The sequence below is a fragment of the Boleophthalmus pectinirostris genome, unplaced genomic scaffold (genome assembly GCF_026225935.1).
Source record: "Boleophthalmus pectinirostris isolate CB_2022bp ecotype Guang Dong unplaced genomic scaffold, ASM2622593v1 HiC_scaffold_15, whole genome shotgun sequence".
NCBI lineage: Eukaryota > Metazoa > Chordata > Actinopteri > Gobiiformes > Gobiidae > Boleophthalmus > Boleophthalmus pectinirostris.
In genome coordinates, this window is record NW_026571070.1 from 9,708,181 (window position 1) to 9,722,415 (window position 14,235).

Sequence of the window (14,235 nt, forward strand, 5' to 3'; positions counted from 1 at the left end):
TTTCTACTAATTAAATCTGTTTAATATTACTTTTAAAGGTGCACTATGCAACTTCGAAGGTGGAGGGTCTGCAACTTGCTTGTTTCCATGGAGTAGGGCTGGGTAACATTCAGGAGTTGCCGATACGATACATATCTCGATACAGTGAGCTTACAATTCGATACAATATATTTCAAAATTGATTCGATACAGTTCAGTAAAAAATAAAGGCTAAATCATGGCTGCGATAATGAAAGTCTTTGTTAAACCACTTCCTTTGCAAAGTTAATAGGAAATATTAATCATCAGAACTGTGAAAATGTCAAATGTGTTGCATAAACGAGTTTCCTTTCACTAAACAAACGAGAAAACTGTAGCACTGTTACAAAATAATGAAACAAAATATACCAAAAAATGCTCTTGGCGATATATCGATACAGCAGCCCACAATATCGATACTGTATCATCACATTAAACAATACGATATATATCAATATTTCAATATTTTTGCACACCCCTACCATGGAGATGTTATTTCTTTGCATAGAATATTTCTCAGTAGAGCATTAAACAAATCTGACTTGCATTTTATTCAATTATAGCTCAAAAATACCTTGAAAAACATGAATTCTTACCATGTGCAGGCTTGTTTCTCCATAGATCTGACCAGTGTCCATTGTGATTACCAAATTTATTTCCATATTGTAAGATAATCAAGGCAAAAAAACAAGCACACGGAGACTCTACTCGAAAAGTTACACAGTGCATCTATTTACTCTGAACACGTTGAGACTGGATTGCACCTAAAATGAAAATAATGTGTTATATTTTAATTTCAGTGCGAAGCTACGCTGGGATCTGCATGTATGTGAAGTGTAGACTGGCGGCTGCTGCTTTTCTCCCTCTGCCTCTCCTCTTGTTGTTTTCAAATGCTCTCCTCTTTTTGCTTTCGCTCTTTTTATAACGCTTTTGCTTTGCTCTGTTTGCTCTGCTCCGCCTGTCGCCCAGGTAACGCTCGAACCCCGCCCTGCAATGCCATTGGCTCCCATCTGCCCAATGTGCTTCCTGCTTCCAGCGCCAGCCAATCGCGTCACGGTATAAATCACATGACTCTGTGTGTGCCACGCCCACATTGCAACAAAACATTTTCACTTTTTTGTAACGTCTGACAGTCAATTAATTTGTTTCTTTGGCTTTTTAAATGTGTGTTACTTCTGTACGTTGTGTTTGCCTCATTAAAGGTCCGATATTACGCAAAATTTACTTTTTTTTACTGTTGTTACCTCATCAAAAACATACCAGGAGTTGTGTTTTGTTTCAGTCACACATGTTTGAATAACACTTTAGTATTAGTTTATATCTCCAAAGCTCAAAATGCTCTATTCCACCTTGCGATGTCATGAAAAGGTAGTTTTTAAGCTACCTTTTACCTTTAGTTCAGTAGAGAACATAGACCGTATATATGAGTGGACATAATTAATGCACAAGCCGCCGTGTTCCAAATAGGAAGTTCGTCAGGTGGCTCTTCTGATCCTGGTTCCGATTGACTCACATTGGGATCTTGTTGTCCCTCTCTCTGTAACTGCTACTGTGAGCTTCGTCATTTTGGTCTTACATGTTCGTATTAACCCGCTCTACATGATCCTGAATTTTTCATTTTGCTATTTTGTCCCTAAATCAAGATATGAACATAAATAAACGGACCAATCAAATGCTCTCATTAGCGTTAGTAACAGGTTTGATTGACAGATGGTGTGTTTCGTTGCTAAATAAACTGTCTCGCTTTCCGGTGAGAAGGGCGGGCACATTATCGACCTCAATCATGATTGGCTCTTGTGGTTGCTATGATACTCGCAGTCGGATTTACAAATATTGAGTATGACTCCAAATTCGCTTAACTGTAACCGTGGCAACGCAAGCTTCATTGGAGTGGAGCTGAAAGCTGTGGGTGACGTCACACTCACTTAGGCTACGTTTATACTGAAATGAATCACTGTACCACTGTATCACTGTATCAGAAATGATTTGCGTCCAGACACGTCGTTTCTGTGTCCGCAAGTCTTCCTGTCCACACAGCTTTGAGCATATTTATTTATGTTTCACAGAAGCAAAACTTAAAACCGGATGGTTAATTTGCATAAATTGAGAGCTCAAAAAACAGCTCGCTATTGTGCGCTGATGCGGTTCAGCTTCTGTCGAACTAAAGGACACGACACAGTGGAATATGAGTGTTCTTTCTGTGACAGAGGGGTGTTCTGCTGATGGTGAGTCTGTTCTGTGCTTCTATTGCGTTGGAGATGGTTCATGTTAAACTTTTCAAATATTATACGTCTGCAGGTCATACACACAGACCGTATATACGAACGGACATATATTCTAGCCTCTTAGCATTTTGGCCGTGAATTACTTCGCAGTGCATAGACCTGCATCAGTGTATCAGTGTTTTCAGGCATCCACACAGTGCCAGATCAGATCTGTACTCAGATGAATTCATAGGAGGTGGCGGCACCAGATCGTTTCGTCTCTGGAGCCGTTTTCCATCGGATCGCCGTTCACGAACACTGCATCCACAACGAAAACGACTCGAATACGTATTAGTGTGGACATGGCCACTTCTTCACTTTAGTCCACTTCTTTATATGGTCTATGGTAGAAGTTGACAGTTCCAGGGCTGAAATCGTCCAAATGACTTTAGTGAAGGTGTGTGGACTTTAAAAACACAGGAGAGCTCTTCCTGACATGACATCACAAGTTGGAACAGAGTGTTTTCTGTTTCAGAGAAGCTAACTCAGCCTAAATATTGTAGTTTGTGTGTTCAACATGTGCGAATGAAACAAAACACAACTCCAGGTTTGTTTGTGATGAGGAAAACAGCGTAAAATTGGCCCTTTAAACCATCCACGTAAAGTCATAACCATCTGTGTGATATGGGTCGACCAATTTTTTAAATAAAATACGCCATTGCAGTTTTTTTTCCACAATTATTTCAGTTAAGGTTAAACTTGCAATTTATATTTTTTCACTCAAGATTCAGTCCACACTGCATACATTAAACACGTCTACTGGAACACTAAAATATGAACTGCTAAGAGAACAAAGGTAGAAAATTACAAGGTTTTTTACACAATAATACCCCATGGAGACATTATGTTTAGTTCTCGTTTTATTTTAGCTTTTGCGATTTGAACATTTCGACCATTAAAATAAAATTCAGTTAAGATTTTTATTAGTTTTGCCAGCTTATATTGAATAAATGTCATAAAATATAAATACATCCTGCGCTGTAACGGACTGAACTAGGCATTTCTCATTCAACCCGTTTGTAAATGTGCCGTTGATGTGTGTTTCTTTGTGTGTTTTTCGTTGCATTTTTGTCCCACGTATTGATTGTTCATTATTGGCTATTGGTTTTGGCCCCACCCTTTTGCATTTGAACAAAGGGCTGCTCTGCGGGCCTCCTCCTCCTCCTCTTCCTCTTCCTCGGTGTTCAGTGCCGCAAAGACCCGTGTATACTCAGCATTCACTCAAGTATCTGTAAAACCTCTTACTCCATTCACACATAACTCTGTAAACAGACCAAGGACCTTTTTTCACTCACCGTTCCTTTGTGTCTTTTGTCGAAAAACTGGAAACCAATTATGTGGAAGAGAGAAAAAAGAGAAAAAAGAGAAAAACGAGGACAATAATGTTTCATTGTAGAGCTGTTTGTGTAATTGGTCAATTGACAGACATTATTGGGTTAATCAGGACCTGACAATACTGACAAACCAGCCGACAACTCACCTTTATGTAACGGATAATACTCCCTACAACTGTACAACAACTCACCCTTATGTAACAGATAATTCTCCCAACAGCTGTACAACAACTCACCCTTATGTAACAGATAATACTCCCTACAACTGTACAACAACTCACCCTTATGTAACAGATAATACTCCCAACAGCTGTACAACAACTCACCCTTATGTAACAGATAATACTCCCTACAACAGTACAATAACTCACCTTTATGTAATGGATAATACTCCCTACAACAGTACAATAACTCACCTTTATGTAATGGATAATACTCCCAACTAGGGATGGGCATTCGATGAAATTTTCTTAATCGATCGTCGGAAGAATTAACGATCGATTATCGATTAATCATTAACGTTTTTATATTAAAATGATCATCATTATTATTACTATCTGCACTACTAATCTGCATAAATAAATTCAACTTTATGACATATAAACCGTAACCACTCTAGAGCCACATCAATCCGTTTGACATTATAATGTGTTTAATTCAGTTTTGCGCAACTCTCACAGAAACAAAACTTGAAACCACATCGCTAATTTGCATAAACTAAGCGAACATAAAAATACAGCTCTTGTGTCGCTGATGCGGTCAACTTCTGTTGGATTAAAAGACATGACTCAGTGGAATACAGGTTAGTGTGATCATATTTGCGTTTGTCAAAAAAACCAGGACACCGTACGGGGGGTGGGAGGTGGGTCCTCGTCATCGACACTTGCGCGACTCTCACCTGGTAAAACTTTTTCCCACTGGACATCGAAACATATGTGCTGCTTTGTTCACTGTGCACATGGACTCACACCTGTCCCGAACGCAACGGAAAGCGTAGAATTTCTTGTACAAGTCATCGTTAAATACGCATTTGTGCTTCGTTAGGCTGCAGACTGACCGAATGTTTGTGTTTGCTCGCTCCTTCTGAGTGCAGAGAGACACATGTACGGACCCCTGTTTGGTCACGCTACGCACAGCAACCTACATTCAGTTTGTCGATTAAAATTAACGTAATTGATGAAATTCTTAATGATCAATTAATCAATCAATTAATCGATTAATCACTACTCCCAACAGCTGTACAACAACTCACCCTTATGTAAGAGATAATACTCCCTACAACTGTACAACAACTCACCCTTATGTAACAGATAATACTCCCTACAACTGTACACCAACTCACCCTTATGTAACAGATAATACTCCCTACAACTGTACAACAGCTCACCCTTATGTAACGGAAAACCCTGTGTCCTGTCAATCATTATATCATTTTTGCACTGTTTTGACTTGTACATTCACGTTTACATAATTATTTTTTCTGCTTATTTAGAATTATTTGTATTTTTTTCTCTTGTGTGAGCTACTGTGTCCAAATAATTTCTCTTTTGGATCAATAAAGTTTGTCTAAGTCCAAGTCTAAATGTAGTAGTTTTACATTTTGACTACTTAAAGATGCACTCTGTAACTTTTCATGTTTAGAGCCTACCACCTGCTTGTCTCCATGGTGACGTAAATGCTTTTTTTAAGTGTTCCATATGGCATTAAACATTTCTATTTCACATTTATTCAGTTCAATTACAGGTGTTGAAAGATGTGCGTTCTTCACAGTTCTGATTTGTAATTTGGACTGGTGGTTACCATATAGTATTTATGCTGACAGTTTAATGCCATACTGTGAAACATTCCAGGCAAAGCAGTAATGTTTAGAAGCAAATAAGGAGGTGGTGCCTCTGTAATGTAACTGCAAATTATCACTATTCATGGGTTTCAGCTTTGTGTTTTGAGGATTTTTCACCATTCACAATATTTTGATTTTGGATTAGTTTATTTCTATGGCAATAATCAATTTTTCATCATTCTGGAACCCATGGATAGCAGTTACGCCCTCCGATAACAGTACTGCATGTGCGTCTTACATCACAAGGTTAATTCATGCGTGTTTTATTGATCGGAGCTGTTAGTCGTGTTTATGTCTGTGTTTTGTGTTTGTTTTGGTGTTAACGGGCTCCTGTGATATTTGCGTTTTGAACCAAAGCTAAAGCGTCATGTTTATTTTGAAATGTTAATCTTTCTTTTCCTTCTTTTTTGTTTTCGTAGTTGTTGACTTCCTGACTCCTTCAGATCAGCCAATGAACAAGCAGCTGTCCAACTCCTCAGCGGCTCTGCACTCGCCAGAAAGAGGTGAGGAAATCAGTTTTAGGTTAATAAATAAATAAACAAACGATAAACAGAAATAACTCTAAATACAAGTTTTCTACGATAACATGTGTTTGTGCACTTCTGCCTAAATTGGAAATCACTACATTTGGATAGAGTCTTTTCATTTATACTTTCTTTAATTCACTGAAGCAGGTTTAATAATGTCAAGTGTGAGTTTTCAGAAGAAGAAAATTACTTAATCACCCCTTAATGTCAATGTAGGGTAAGTTTACTTGAATCATGATGAAATTGTAATCATAATATGACTTGAAGAAAAGTGCAATATGAAAAGGCTTGTTTACTCTGGCCCCAGAAGATATAACTCAAAAGCAAAATCAGTACTAATTTATGGGTTTCATCTTCCTGTAAATTGTTAATCGCTATGGCAATGGGCAAATACTGTATATATATTTTTTTAAATCATGAAACCTGTGGGTAATAAAGATAGTGCCCAGGTTTGTTTTCAGATTCACAGATGCTCTTGTTCTTTGCCTTCAAACCCCTTGGATTTTTTTTTGTCTTTGTTGTCTGTATAATAATTATTTTATAACTCTTCTTCTGCTTCTTCTTCCTCTTCTTCTGCTTCTTCTCCTTCTGCTTCTCCCTTTTGTTGCTTTTGCTTCTTCATTTGCTACTTCTACTTCTTCTTCCTTTTCTTCTGCTTCATCTCCTTCTTCTGCTTCTTCTTGTTCTTCCTTTTGCTTTCTCTTCCTTCTGCTTCTTCTTCTGCTTCTTGTTCTTTTTCCTTCTCCTTCTTTTTCTGCTTCTTCTTCATCTGCTACTTCTGCATCTTCTTCCTCTTCTTCTACTTCTTCCTTCTGCTTCCGCTTCTTCTTCTGCTTCATCTGCTTCTGCTTCTTCCTTCTGCTTCTTCCTTCTGCTTCTTCTTCATCTGCTCCTTCTTCTCCTTCACCTCCTTCTTCTTCTTGTGCTGCTGCTTCTTCTTCTCCTTCTTCCTTTCTTCTCGTCCTTCTCAGTTTCCTCAAACAATCACAGGCTTCACCGGAGTTTGTCAAATCGAAGGAGCATCGCGGCGTTTCCAGAGGAGACGAAAGCTCGGACTCCCACGGTCTGTTTCAGGTTTCACGCATGAATCACACATTTAGAGCTGTTACTTATCTCACCACATCAAACTAACACTGGGACCGACAGTATTAATGACTCCCGGATTAACACATACTCATAATTATTTTCAAGTTTGGGAAAATGGGAATACTGGGAGAAGGGCTGCACGATTTTGGAAAAGTTAAACAAGAATCCCATGCATTTCAGAACATATTTGTAGAGATCTAAACTACTGGTACAATATGATTTTCTATATAAAGACCTAATATTTTGTTCTATAAGAAAGCATTTTCTTATCTAAACAACTGCAGATTTGTGATTTGAGAGTAGCACTAACTCAAATTGTGATTTAAATTATTATTTTTTTTAATTCAAATTTTTATTAACAATTAAATAGAGACAATACAACAGTCAGTACAACAATTTGCTTTCTTTTTCACTTCATGTATCTCTGTTCGATAGTATTGATTTTTTTTTTTTTTTAGTTTTTTTTTTTTTTTCTCCTTCCCTTATTCCATTAAGGATACTAAGAAGTTTAAATAAAATAAAAATAAATAAATAAAAAAACAAGGGGAAAAAGAAGAACATTTGAACACAGTGCACAGGGATTGTCACCTTTTTTTTTTTCAAATTGTGATTTCGATTTGATTGCTATCTATTGTGCAGCCCTAATTGCGATGTGTTTTTGACTTTGACCAGCTGTGTTCATAATTAGCTGTGTAAATCTGTACTATTTTCATCCTAACTCAGATCACTGGATACTGTTTTTTTGTTCTTGAGTAATTTATGTCCTAAATTGTTATTTTTAAAAACGCAATTCTTATTTTTGTTTTTAGGGCGATGGTCCGCCTCGCAGTTCATCCTTCAGAGGAAACAGCAAAGGCCCAGCCACGCCCAAACGGTAGGTACCTCATGTCACACGTTCATACAAACATAGTGTTGAAACTAGATACTCGATGATTACACAAAATTAATCAGTCGTTGAAACACACCAAACAATGTCAGCACTGTGGTTGAGTGACTAGAATGCACATCTCACAGCAAGAAGGTTCTGGGTTTGACTCCTGGGCCTTTCTGTGCGGAGTTTGCATGTGTCTGGTTTCCCCTTTAAAGCAAAACATGCACAATAGGCTAAATCCAGCTAAGGTAATCCTGACCAAGACTAGCTCAAGATCAGGAGATGGAGAGGCCAGATCTCCCTTGGTAGTGTGACCAAATGTCCTTATTTACAAGGGACAATCCCAGTTTTGAGTCCCGTGTCCCCTGTCCCAGCCGATTTATCCAAAACCAGTGATTTGTCCCAGTTTTATATAAGAAATATCCCAGCTGTGCCTATTTTTGACCAATCTGATCCCTACCAACAGTAAAGAGAGGCATACATTGTCATTTGTTCTGGTAAAATACAGAAAAGCTGCTTAAAAATCACCAAAACACAAAGAAAATGTGACCAGAGACCCAAACCAGGGATGTCCCAGTTTCTGTATTCTGAAAATCTGGTCACCCTCACTTACAGGGACATCATAACAATAGGAAGTGAACATGGGGGTGCTTCCAACTCCACCGACTCTGGCTCCGATTGACTTTATACATTAAAAAATGGTCTCCCCTCTCTCTGTAACAGCTGCTGTGAGCTTCGTCATTTTGGTCTTAAAATGCTCGTATTAACCCACTCTACATGATCTTGGTGTTTTATTTCACTATTTTGTCTGTAAATAAATTTCAATTCCTTATATGGACCTTGATTTCAAATTTGCTGCTATAACTGCAAGCCTCAGTGAGCTTCATTTGACTGAAGCTGAACACTGTGGGTGCTCCCTTAGTCCACTTCTTTATACAGTCTATAGGAACTATAAAGTGTACCTTACCTTAGATTTTCTTGAACTAAACTCTATCACGTTGTCATTGTGTTCTTCCAGAGTGCGTTCAAACCGTAGCCGCCCTCAGTCGCCCTGCTCCCCGGGTCAGTACCCCCCCTCCCCTCGACGACACAAGGCCAGCACCCCCGGGACCCCCGACACAGAGGTCAAAGGTCACATCAGCACTTTAGAGCGAAAAACCAAAACTGAGGGGGAGAAAAAGATCCCCAAATCCACCAGCAGAGAGCTCAATGCAGGTACAGTACGACAGACAACACATAACATACTGCACAGGTTAAACATCGGACATAAGCTGCTGGAAATCAAAATATTTCACCAAAACTGACCCAAAACTTTGTCACACCATGGTTTGTTTTTTGAATCTACACAAAATACAGCTTTTTTACATTTGAACACGTTGCATTCATGACATTCTAGTAACTCTATGGGAGATTCAGTAGTTTATAGGTGTGTAACGATATCCAAGTCTCACGATACGATATTGTAACGTTATGATCCTCACGGTACGATATTTATTGCGATATTTTGTGGAGGCTGTTTCTTTTTTCTCTTAAAATGCCTTGAAAAGACTTAATCCAAAGAACTAAGACTTAAAATTGCTTAGAACAGTTATTTCTTCTTGTAGTCTGCACTGAAATGGAGCAAAGGATCATGGTCTATGTAGTTCCCGCTGTCTTTTTTTGCTGCAGCATAACTCTTAATTTAAGCAAAGAGACTTGTAATTCGATATATTGTGATGGTCCACGATATTATTGTGAGAACTTTGACGATCTGCTATCACAATATTTCGGTGAATGTTACATCTTTAGTAGTTTATAGAAATATCCAAACTTATGATCCACAAATGTTCAATCTTATCATTATTTGTTTGGGATTGACTGCTTAAATTTGTCATAGTGATCTTATGACTTTCAAATGACAACGATGACGTCTTTGGGGTTGATTAATGGCACCACTTTCTTTTGTCTATTTATACTAACAGAAAATATGCTGAACTTTGTGCCAGTTTTTTGTTTCATGTGGATAGAGATAATTAGAGATATTATGAACCATAAACCAGGTCAACAAATGTGTAATCTGACAATTAAACAGCAAATTAGATAGCTCATCTTGAAAATATTGGGATTCTTGAAAGCTGTGATCACGTGAACAAAAGAAATTTTATGTTGAAGCTATTGATCTTCGTCGTCTCTCAATTATTTATCTGCATATGTTACTTCCCTCTGTCAGAGTCTCCGATGACCCCCACTGGCCGGAGCGTGGGAGGGACGACAGACGCAGAGGAGGCTTCCAGAGTTTTGGCCGAAAGACGACGTTTGGCCCGAATCCAGAAAGAACAAGAGGAGAAGCAGCGGCTCGAGGAGGAGAGGTACAGGCAAATGATGGATGCCACTGCTGTGTCAGACTGCCTCAGGGCGGAATAACTAGATGGCGTTATGAGCCATTTGCGTTCTAGAGAATAGGCTGGGACTCTTTTATGCTTTGGTCGTTTGGAAGCCAATCTCATCTGAAAGTGTTTACATTAGTCTACAGAAAGGTGTTAGTTATAGGTGGACGTTTGTCACTTTTCTGGCGAGGGGGGCCTGGATTAAGAAAAAAATGTCTCCTAGTATCTTGATATTATTTTGTATCATGATAACAATAATAAGTTACATACAAAGACTGTATATATAAATAGACATAGCTGAACCACTAGTTCCAAGGCACTTCTCGCTCCCTGAACTCTGGCTACAGTTGACTTTACATTGGAAAATTGTCACTTGTCTCTCTAACTGGTGCTGTGAGCCTCGTCATTTTGGTTTTAAAATGTTCGTATTAACCCGCTCTACATGATCCTGGTCTTTTTATTTCACTATTTTGTCTGTAAATAAATTCCTTTTCCTAATCTGAAACTCTGCTCCAAATAGAGGTCTGCGCACCCGCATTGTGCAGTCCCGATTCTGCCCTCAAAGAATTGTAATTTTCATTCCCGCTTCCGGCCACATCTGCGATATTTTGTCCCGCTTTCTCCCACAAATCCCAGAAGATGAGGACGTTCATTTTCTTAAACTCTATCAAACACAGAGAACCAGAAAGGAATTGTCTAAAATGTGCACGAAATTAGACCTCATCCGCAAATTTAGACTGCTTAAAATGTTTTTATTAATGCAAATTATGTGTGATAGGCATACATTAATCAATTGTATATTTTACTTTACGCTCATATTTAGTTTGTGGGCCTGCAGTTTATTAGCCCATTTGCTCGCTCCTGCTCGCTCCTGCCCGCTCCTGCCTGCGCCCGCAATGAGCTTTCGAAATGTGTCCCGCACCGCACTGTTTTGCGTCGGCTGCAGGGTTCTAGCTCCATATTTGCTCTAAAACTTCAAGCCTCAGTGATCTTAATTTGACTGGAGCTGAGTGCTATAGGTGATGTCACACTCCCTTAGTCCACTTCTTTATACAGTCTGTTACTCTACACCAACACATTTCAGCTCACAACTAAGTCGTCATCAGGGCATTATCAAGTTGTTTTTTGTAACTTTTTTGTCCCTTGTCCAGGCTGCGTGCAGAGGAGGAGCAGAGGAGGCGTCAGGAGCGACAGGAGCAACAGGAGCGACAGGCGCGTGAGGCCGAGGAGGAGCGAGTTAGACGTGAACAGGAGCGGAGAGAGAGAGAGGACCTGGAGAGGAGACAGAAGGAGCAGAGATGGAAGGACATGCAGCAACAGCTCGATAAAGAGGTACACACTCACAGCAGGGGGGCAGTCTATGGGAAAGATGCATATATACTAGTCCATCTAAAAAAAATTTAATATGTTTTGTCTCTCATATCAGAAAGGCAAACCCATATATTATATAGACTCTTGACACATAGAGCAAAATATTTCAACAGTTTATTTTGTGAATATTTATGATTATTGCTAATGAACACCCAGAATTTAATGTCTCAGAAAATTTGAATATTATATAATCAACAAAAATGCAAAATGATAGATTTAAACACAATATCAGTACATTTCTGTGCACTCATTACTTGCACTGCTCGGGTGTAATGGAAGCCCAGGTTGCATTGTTGACTCTGGTGTCTCTCTTCTTCCTCTTGACAATACCCCAAAGAGTAAATTTAGAGTAATTTTTAGTTATTACGCTGTTCCCTTATCAAAAACATGCCTGAAGAGGGTTTATATGCCATGTATGCATGCTTGAGTAATCTAGGGATCTCTCCTGGGCCCTATTCAAACCCTCTTTACATGTAGCAATACAATTCTTTGCAATCCTACATCACCCATGCTCCCACACAACAATGCTCCATAAATATACAAAAGCATGATATAAAATTATACACTACAACTTCACAAACTTGATGCGATGTGCAGTAGTTGTGTTGTGATAGTGCTCATTTCCATCTGTAGGCAGGTAACACCACAAATTTAAGAGAAAAAACAAAAACAAGTGACAGTTATACACTAAAAGTGTCCACAAGTTTGGTTTTCCTTTAGCCACTGTTTCAAGTAGGATTTGAAAGTGGCCAGTGTTGGAGTTTCTCTTATTGATAGTGGCAGACTGTTCCAAAGTTTTGTGCCTCTGACTGAGACACACTTTGTCCGAATGTGGTGCGTCTGTGTGGAAGCTCACAGTTCGCTCGGACTGTGACCCTAGTTCCCATCCCACTGACGGTCTTTACTTTAATAAAATCCTGTAACGGAGGCAGGGCAAGTCCATACAAATCTTTATAGATAAAACATCCATATTTAAAATCAACAAAATTATTAAAATTAAGCAGATTGTACTTATGTAAAATAGTACAGTGGTGAAATGAGAGTGGTTTCTTGTCCAATATTTTTATGGCTTTTTAAAAAACTGATTTGATGGGTTTGAGTGTTGTGTCAGCACCGAGTGACCATGTGGTTATGCAACAATCTATATGAGACACAATCATGGAGTGTAAAAACATTTGTGCCGCATATAGAGTCATTAAAGATCTTATTTGTCTAAAATTCACTAAGTTTTTGTAAGGCACTTAATGTGTTTCTTACATGTCAATGTCGGGTCCAACGTCAGTCCCAGGTATTTAAACTCTTTGACGAGGCTGAGTTCCACCCTGTCCAGAAAGACATTGGACCGCTGTAGCTCCAATGTCTTTCTGGACGGGGTGGAACTCAGCCTTAAATGTTGTTAATACGTTGTTTTTGGTGAATATACTGTAGCATTTTCAACACAATAAAAGAAACATGATGATCTAAATGTGTCATGTGTTACCAGTTAATGCCCCATAGAAGTAAAATACCTTCTCTTTAAAGGTAGAGAAGTGCTATATAAATGTGACCCTTCACCATTTATCTGACCATTTTGCTATTCATTTTTTCGCTTTAATGCTGCTTTACCTGTTCTTTATTGCCATTTTGTGAGCCACTGTGTCCAAAAGCTCCGTAAAGTCTCAACTGACCACATTAATCTTGTTTGCGAATGTTGTTTTCAGAGAGAGGAGGCGTTCCTTCGCGCTCAGAAAGAGGCCGAGCGAAAGAGACAGGAGCGAGAACAGCTGCACATCCAGGAGGAGCAGGAGAGACAGCAGAGGAAGAAGGTCAGTCTAAGTCAGTGGACACATTTAAAATGACAAACGAGGCCTTACATCTGATTTACACGTGACGACATTATCAAGCCTCTCAAAGACACACTGGAGTCATTATCTATTCACTCCACACATGATAATGACACAACACTCTGTCATTTTGTCAACGCCCAGTCTCGTCTGATGTAGGACGCTAAGCAAGACCGACCTGGATCATTCTTGGATTGTATAGATTAACAGGCGGCACAGTGGAAAATTTTGCTGTGTCCTTGGGCAAACACTTCATTTATTTGTGTTTATTTCATTCATAAAGTATAAAAACGCTTAGGTAGGGGTGTACAAAAATATTGAAATATCAATACATCATATCGTTTAATGTGATGATACAGTATCGATATCATGGGCTGCTGTATCAATATATCACCAAGAGTATTTTTTGATATAGTTTACTAAATTATTTTGTTACAGTGCTAGAGTTTTGTTGTTTGTTTAGAGGAAAGAAACTAGTTTATGTGACACATTTGACATTTTTGATGATTAAAATGTTTGTGTTTCTTATTAACTTTGCATAAGAAGTGGTTTAACAAAGACTTTTAGTATCACAGCCATGATTTAGCCTTTATTTTTTATTGAACTGTATCGAATCGATTTGAAATATATCATACCGAACTGAAAGTGCACTGAATAGAGATAAGTATCGTATCATGGCCTTTGTATCAAGGTATGTATCGTCACTGGCAACTTCTAAATGGTACAAAGCCCTAA

General features: G+C 38.7%; 1 protein-coding gene across 4 annotated transcripts in view; it reads left to right on the forward strand.

The window, feature by feature from the left end:
- LOC110158673 (MAP7 domain-containing protein 2-like) overlaps nt 1-14,235 on the forward strand; it is a 50,091-nt gene that overhangs the window by 23,786 nt on the left and 12,070 nt on the right. For all 4 annotated transcript variants that reach the window (XM_055151133.1, XM_055151136.1, XM_055151137.1 and 1 more), the window contains exons 5-11: nt 5,876-5,959; nt 6,955-7,046; nt 7,879-7,943; nt 8,959-9,155; nt 10,150-10,288; nt 11,458-11,638; nt 13,378-13,482. In XM_055151133.1, coding sequence (XP_055007108.1) covers nt 5,876-5,959; nt 6,955-7,046; nt 7,879-7,943; nt 8,959-9,155; nt 10,150-10,288; nt 11,458-11,638; nt 13,378-13,482 — 863 coding nt within the window. The remainder of the gene's footprint in view (nt 1-5,875; nt 5,960-6,954; nt 7,047-7,878; nt 7,944-8,958; nt 9,156-10,149; nt 10,289-11,457; nt 11,639-13,377; nt 13,483-14,235) is intronic.